This window comes from Varanus komodoensis, unplaced genomic scaffold, assembly GCF_004798865.1.
Source record: "Varanus komodoensis strain SLA01 unplaced genomic scaffold, ASM479886v1 scaffold787, whole genome shotgun sequence".
Classification (NCBI taxonomy): domain Eukaryota; kingdom Metazoa; phylum Chordata; class Lepidosauria; order Squamata; family Varanidae; genus Varanus; species Varanus komodoensis.
Window position 1 is genome coordinate 1 of NW_025336464.1, and position 7,260 is coordinate 7,260.

A 7,260-nucleotide genomic window follows, 5' to 3' on the forward strand; every position below is an offset into this window, starting at 1 on the left:
TGGTCTTTCTGGTGCACAAAGTGTTGCAGACTATTCCTGAAGGTTTTCCCCACAGACTGAGCATTTGAACAGCCGTTCTGTGTGGCTTCACACACAAGTTCCGCGCTGGTTCCACAACCGAGGTTTTGCACGGGGCAAAATTCACAAAGGACCTCAGTTGCATGGGTTTGCTTGCACTCAATAAGTTCCAGTCTTGGCCTGAAGCTTTTCCTGGACTAGAAGCACTTCACAGTGTCAATTCTCTTATGGGATGTTAAGTTCAAATGCCGGCCGACATTTTTCCTATAAGGCAAGAATTTCTATGATTTCTTACCTGTGTGAATTTTCTGGTGCACTGTGAGTGCCGAGTTGTGGTTGAAGCTATCCCCACACTCTGAGCACTGGAACGATTTCCCAGAGACCAAGCACTTCAACGACTTCTCTGCATAAGTTCGCACATGAGCAGCCAGTTCTGAACTGACTGGAAAAGTTTTCCCACAGGTAAGGCATGCAAATGAGCCCTCTGCTGCATGAGTCTTCTCATGTTCGACAAGCTCTGATTTCTGGCTGAAACTTTTCCCGCAATATGAGCACACTGCCGTGTGGATTCGCTCATGTAATCTTAAATGTGAGCTCCAATTGAAACACATTCCACAGTGTGAACATTTATATTGGCTCTCACTTGTGTGAGTTCTCCGATGTGCTTTAAGACCCAGGTAGGTATCAAAGTTCGCTCCACACTTTGAGCATTTATAAGGGTTTTTTTGCTCGTGTATTCTCTGATGATTAAGAAAGTCTGATATTTGCATATACTCTTTTCTAAATTCAGAACTTGTGTAAGGTTTCTGTACTACATGGATTCTCCCTCGAGGATTCCAGCCTAAGGTGTTCCCACAGTGTGAGCATTTGTTCAGCTTCTGTCCCATGCGCATCCTCTCCCTTTCTCCACAGTGGGGACATTTATACATTTTCTCACCTACGTGGGTTCTCTCATGTGTGAGAAGGTCTGTGCTGCTACTGAAGCTCTGGCCGCAGTGCCAGCACTTGTAAGTTTTCTCCTCTCTGACAGTGCTCTCATGCGTCACAACGTGTGAGCTTTGACCGTGTCGGTTCTCATCCGCTTCTCCCTGATGCAGAATAGCTTTCCCTTTGTCCGTTTTCTGTAACACCCGCAGTTGCTCTGTTTTCTCAGGACTCTCTGTGAAGGGTTTCTGTTCCTCGTTTTTGCTCAACCACTGATCAGCAGCTGGAAGAAAGGGGAGAATCAAAGCAGGATCAGATGACTGGGAAACGCAATCAGAGGATACAGTCCACATAGTTCCTATATGTAGATCCCATCAGCTCTACTGTGTGCCCGAGAAGCACCTGAGAAACAAGTGGGGCTCCCCACTGCCCCTTCACCAGCAGCCTTGTGGCAGGAAGCGCCTGCACCTGGGTGCACGATGAGCCTGAGCCCCCCAGTCTCTTTCAGCCAGTGGCCACATTTGGAATGTTAACACTGCTCTTTGGAACCCAAATGAAGATGATGCCAGGAGGCAGCACTTGGCTGTGCAGCTATGGCCTCTCAGTTAAACCAATAAAAATTAAAACAACACTAAGAAATAAGATCTGGACAACAAGGGGGTTGAGGGTGCAAGAAAGCGTTCTGTGGGCCTACTGGTGCCTAGATCAACCATGCTGGAGTTTCTAGGATTATCATGGAATAGTTGAGTTGGACGGGGTCAAGAAGACCATCAGGTCCAACCTCCTGCTGTTGCAGGGCACCAATTCACACCGTCCCACTCAGATGGCTGTCCAGTTTCACCTTGAATGTCTCTAGCATGGGAGAGCCAACCACCTCTCTGGGTAACTGCTTCCACTGTCATATTGGTCTGACAGCAAGGAAACTTTTCCTGCAGTCTAGCCTGAATCTGGGTTGTTGCAGCTTGACTTGATTCTTTTATGTCCTACACTCTGGGATCAGCAAGAAGAGATCTTGACCTTCCTCTCTGTGGCAGCCTTTGAGGTACTTCCAGAGGGATATCATGTCCCCCCTCAGCCTTCTCAAGATTGAACATGCCCAGTTCTCTCAGTCTCTCCTCACAGGACAGAGTTTCCAAACCCTGGATCATTTCTGTTGCCCTCCACTGGACCCTTTCTAATTTTTCTGCATCTTTCTTACATCTTGGTGCACAGAACTGGATACAGTATTCCAGGTGAAGTCTTACTACTTCTCATGATTTGGAAGTAATACTTCTATTAATTCATCCCAAAATAACATTTGCCCTTTCTGTGGTTTCATCACATTGTTGGCTCATATTTAGCTTGTTGTCCACAGGAACTCGAGGGACTTTTCCCCTTTCGGTTCTGTCGAGTGATGCATTCCCTGTCTTGTATGACTGAAGGAGTGGAGAGGCCACTTGTGAAAAACTAGGAGCAAAGGGATGAAGCTCAAATCCCCACTCAGTTATAAGGTGACCTTGGATCTGCTCTCTCTAGCCCTGCCTCGCTAGGTGGTCGTACAATAAAATTGGCAAAGGGAGAACCAAGAACACCATCTGGATCTGTTCAAGCACAAGTAGAATATGAATACAATATATAAGGAGCAGCTTCTAACCCTCATGGCCTTCAGTCCATCAGCAGCTCTTTCGTGCCCTGGGAGGGAAGAGAGTGGACTTGAAATATATTACTGGACTGACTACAGAAGTTCTTAAGTAAAGCTCAGATGGGTAAAATTATTATTATATTGCATTTAAATCCCACCTTTCTTCTGCTAGTAAGGAACTCAAGGCAACTTACAAGTTCTCCTCTCCTTTCTGCAGGTTGTAAGAAACCACTCCCAGTAGCCCATTTTCTCACCTATGTGGGTTCTCTCATGTGTGAGAAGGTCTGCGATGTTACTGAAGTTCTGGCTGCATTGCCAGCACTTGTAAGATTTCTCCTTTTTGACGGTGCTCTCATGCGTCACAACGTGTGAGCTTTGAGTGTGTCGGTTCTCATCCGCTTCTCTCTGACCCAGAATAGCTTTCCCTCTGTCCGTTTTCAGTAACACCAGCAGTTGCTCCATTTTCTCAGGACTCTCTGCAAAGGGTTTCTGTTCCTCGTTTTCGCTCAACCACCGATCACCAGCTGGAAGAAAGGGGAGAATCAATCAGGATGATCAGATGACTGGGAAACCCAATCAGATCATACAGTCCACATAGTTCCTATATGTAGATCCCATCAGCTTACAAGTTCTCCTCTCCATTTTGTAGCTTGTATGAAACCTCTCCCAGTATATTTATTTACTTATTGCATTTGTATCCCACTTTTTTTCTTACAGCAAACTCAAAGCAGCTCACACCATTCTCGCCCTGCTGATCCCAGTCTTCTCTGCACAACAACAACCCAGTGAGGCAGGCTGGGCTGAGACTCTTTGTCTGGCCCAAAGTCACCCAGTGAGCTCCATGGCGAAAACGGAACTAGAACCTGGATCGCCTGAGCCCCAGTCCCACACTCTTAACCACTACACCACACTGCCTGCTAGGTTGCTCTTGAATGCAGCTATGGCCCTCCATCCCCCATGAACCTTGCTGTTGCCAGCATCCTCTCCAAGAATGCTGGAATGGGTTGCCTCTGGTCTGGGTCCAGCAAGACAATCTGTATCTTAAGGCAAAATTCCACACCCAGGGTCATCTTTGCAGACTGCAAGAATTCTGCTAGCACGCCAAAAACAGGTTGGATTCAGGAAAATGATATAGCTTTAGAAAGCAAAATCAACATAGAAAAGGCCCTCCCCCTCCTATTCTGCCTCCCCTTCTATCATGCGTTATGGCGCATTCTGAAGATCGCAGAAGCGTGCTCATCTTTATGATTGTTTGGTTGGTCAAATAAAAGTATTACACTAATATGAGTTTGAAATAAAAATAAAGATAGGATTGTGCCTTTAATTCCTTCCTTCCTTCCCTCCCTATTCCTCTTCCCTTGGATGTTGCCTTCTTAAAGATTTTACGTCTGCAAGTGGGGACTGCTGTCTTTTACTGATTCATGTCACTTCAGGGGCTCGTTTTCGGCTGAGAAGCAGAAGAAAAAATATTCTCAAGAAATAAAGAACAACAACTTTTTGGGTCCCTTTTATACCCTGTATTTCCTTCAGGGCTATTTCCCCAAAAACACATCTGCTCTACAGGTGATTTAAAGAGGTTTATCTTAGAATCCCAGATACCATTATATTTCCATACAACAAGGTATTCCAACATTTTCAAACCTTTGGTTGTTGTGAACAGCCAAAGCTCTCTGGGCAGCTCACAAAAGTTACAAACCACAAATACAAGTTCATAAAACATAAGATATGTTTAACATGTAAAATATTAAAAAAATTTAAACAGCTAAAACAATTTCAGTAAAATACTAGACCTTGTAACAACACCTGGCATAAACACCCCCTCATATTCAGTGGTGCCTCATACTTGGGATTTAACTCATTTTAAGAGGCTGTTTGAACTCTGAATCAATGTTCCCCATTAGAAATAATGGAAAGTGAATTAAGCTGATCCTAGACCTCGAACCTCCTTCATGGATCACTGCCTTGTCGTGGCAAAGGGGCTTGTGTAGCTCAATGAAGCCATGAGGCGTGCCGTGCAGGGCCACCCAAGACAGGCAGGTCTTAGCAGAGAGCTCTGACAAAATGTGATGCACTGGAGAAGGAAATGGCAACCCACTCCAGTATCTTCGCCATGAAAACCCCATGGACAGGACCAAAAGGCAAAAAGACATGACGCCCGAAGATGAGCCCCTCCGGTCGGAATGGCTCTGGATCTTTTTTGTGGCAGCCTCACTTTTATGTCATGTGCTCCTCAAAACTAGTCAGCTGGTGCCAATGCTTTCATCTTTTTGGCACTGGACCAAGCTGTACCTCTTCCCCAGGTTCAAGTCCACAAGTTTTGAACAGATTTCTTGAACAGGACCTGTTGGGAAAATTTGGATAAATCCTATCAGAAAAACATGGCTTCTGTGTGCTTTTGCATTGTGGAATCAATCCTGTACTCCTTCTCAAAAGCAACAGCTTTCCAAGTTAAGCCACCTTTTAAAATGGCATTCCTCCCCCACTCCTTTCTCTCACCTTTAGCTGTAAGCTACCGTAGACAGGCCATTTAGTCCAAATATACATTATATACCTTCACAATGATTCAATAGTCCTCGCTGGAATTCACAGTTTCCCAGGAAGTATCTTTTGCTCTCCTTCATGGATCACTGCCATGTCATGGCGAAGGGGCTTGCGTAGCTCAATGAAGCTATGAGTTATGCCGTGCAGGGCCTCCCAAGACGGGCAGGTCAGAGCGGAAAGCTCTGACAAAATGTGATGCACTGGAGAAGGAAATGGCAACCCACTCCAGTCTCTTTGCCATGAAAACCCCATGGACAGGACCAAAAGGCAAAAAGACATGACGCCCGAAGATGAGTCCCTCAGGTTGGAAGGTGTCCAATATGCTACTGGGGAAGAGCAGAGGGCTGGTACTAGTAGCGCCAGAAAGAATGAAGCAACTGGGTCAAAGCCGAAACGACACTCAGTTGCAGATGTATCTGGTGGTGAAAGGAGAGTCCGATGCTGCAAAGATCTATACTCCATAGGAACCTGGAATGTAAGATCCATGAATCAGGACAAGCTGGATGTGGTCAAACAAAAGATGACAAGACTGGACATCAACATCTTAGGAATCAGTGAACTAAAATGGACAGGACTGGGTGAATTTAATTCAGATGACCATCAGGTATACTACTGCGGGCAAGAATCCCTCAGAAGAAATGGAGAAGCCTTCATAGTCAATAAAAGAGTAGGAAAAGCAGTACTGGCATACAATCTCCAAAATGACAGAATGATCTCAGTTCGAATCCAAGGCAAACCATTCAACATAGCAGTAGTCCAAGTCTATGCCCCAACCACTGGTGCTGAAGAGGCTGAAGTTGACCGGTTCTATGAAGGCCTACAACACCTTCTAGAATTAACATCCAAAAATGATGTCCTTATCATCCTGGTGGATTGGAATGCTAAAGCAGGAAGCCAAAAGATAACCGGAATAACAGGCAAGTTTGGCCTTGGAGTACAAAATGAAGCTGGGCACAGGCTGGTAGAATTTTGTCAAGAGAATACGATGGTCATAACAAACACTCTTTTCCAACAATCCAAGAGACTCTACACATGGACATCACCAGATGGTCAACACAGAAATCAGATTGACTATGTGGTCTGCAGCCAAAGATGGAGAAGCTCTATACAGTCAGTAAAAACTAGACCAGGAGCCAACTGTGGCTCAGATCATGAGCTTCTTGTTGCAAAATTTAGGCTTAAATTGAAGAAAGTAGGGAAAAGCACTAGGCCACTCAGGTATGACCTAAATCATATCCCTGATGAATATACAGTAGAGGTGACTAATAGATTTAAGGAATTAGACCTGATAGAAAGAGTGCCTGAAGAACTATGGATGGAGGTTTGCAACATTGTACAAGAGGTAGCAACTAAAACCATCCCAAAGAAAAAGAAATGCAGCAAAGCAAAAGGGAAGCGAAAGGCAAGGGAGAAAGAGAAAGATACACCCAATTGAATGCAGAATTCCAGAAAATAGCTAGAAGAGATAAGAATGCCTTCTTCAATGAACAGTGCAAAGAAATAGAAGAAAACAACAGAACAGGGAGGACCAGAGATCTCTTCAAGAAAATTGGAGATATGAATGGAACATTTCATGCAAAGATGGGCATGATAAAGGATCAAAATGCAGGGACCTAACAGAGGCAGAAGAGATTAAGAAGAGGTGGCAAGATTAAACAGAAGAACTATACAAGAAAGAGCTTAACGCCCCTGATAACCACAATGGGGTGGTCACTGACCTCAAGCCAGGCATCCTGGAATGTGAAATCAAATGGGCCTTAGGAAGTCTGAGCAACAACCAAGCTAGTGGATGTGACAGTGCTCCAGCTCAGCTATTCAAAATCTTAAAAGACGATGCAGTAAAAGTGCAACACTCAATATGCCAACAAACTTGGAAAACTCAACAGTGGCCACAGGCTTGGAAAAGGTCAGCTTACATTCCTATTCCAAAGAAGGGCAATGCCAAAGAATGTTCAAACTACCGCACCATTGCACTCATTTCACATGCTAGCAAAGTTATGCTCAAAATCCTACAAGCTAGGCTCCAGCAGTATGTGGACCAAGAACTACCAGAAGTACAGGCAGGGTTTCGAAGAGGCAGAGGAACTAGAGATCAAATTGCCAACATACGCTGGATCATGGAGAAAGCTAGGGAGTTCCAGAAAAACATCTACTTA

At 44.9% G+C, this 7,260-nt stretch overlaps 1 protein-coding gene across 1 annotated transcript; it reads right to left on the minus strand.

Annotated features, from left to right (window-relative positions):
- Positions 1 to 7: 7 nt before the first annotated feature.
- Positions 8 to 5,400, minus strand: LOC123035331 (zinc finger protein 2 homolog). Its single transcript, XM_044453375.1, has 3 exons — positions 5,115 to 5,400; positions 2,818 to 3,087; positions 8 to 1,225 (listed from the first exon to the last, which is right to left on the minus strand). The coding sequence occupies exons 1-3, from the start codon at positions 5,182 to 5,184 to the stop codon at positions 300 to 302; spliced, it is 1,266 nt and encodes a 421-aa protein (XP_044309310.1). The 5' UTR covers positions 5,185 to 5,400; the 3' UTR covers positions 8 to 299.
- Between the last annotated feature and the right edge of the window lie 1,860 nt (positions 5,401 to 7,260).

Coding starts and splice junctions, on each gene's coding strand:
- LOC123035331 (XM_044453375.1), bottom strand. CDS start 5,184: ATGAAGGAGAGCAAAAGATACTTCCTGGGAAACTGTGAATTCCAGCGA. Junction 3,088..5,114: donor ACTATTGAATCATTGTGAAG/GTATATAATGTA, acceptor CCTTTCTTCCAG/CTGGTGATCGGTGGTTGAGC. Junction 1,226..2,817: donor ACATGAGAGAACCCACATAG/GTGAGAAAATGG, acceptor CCTTTCTTCCAG/CTGCTGATCAGTGGTTGAGC.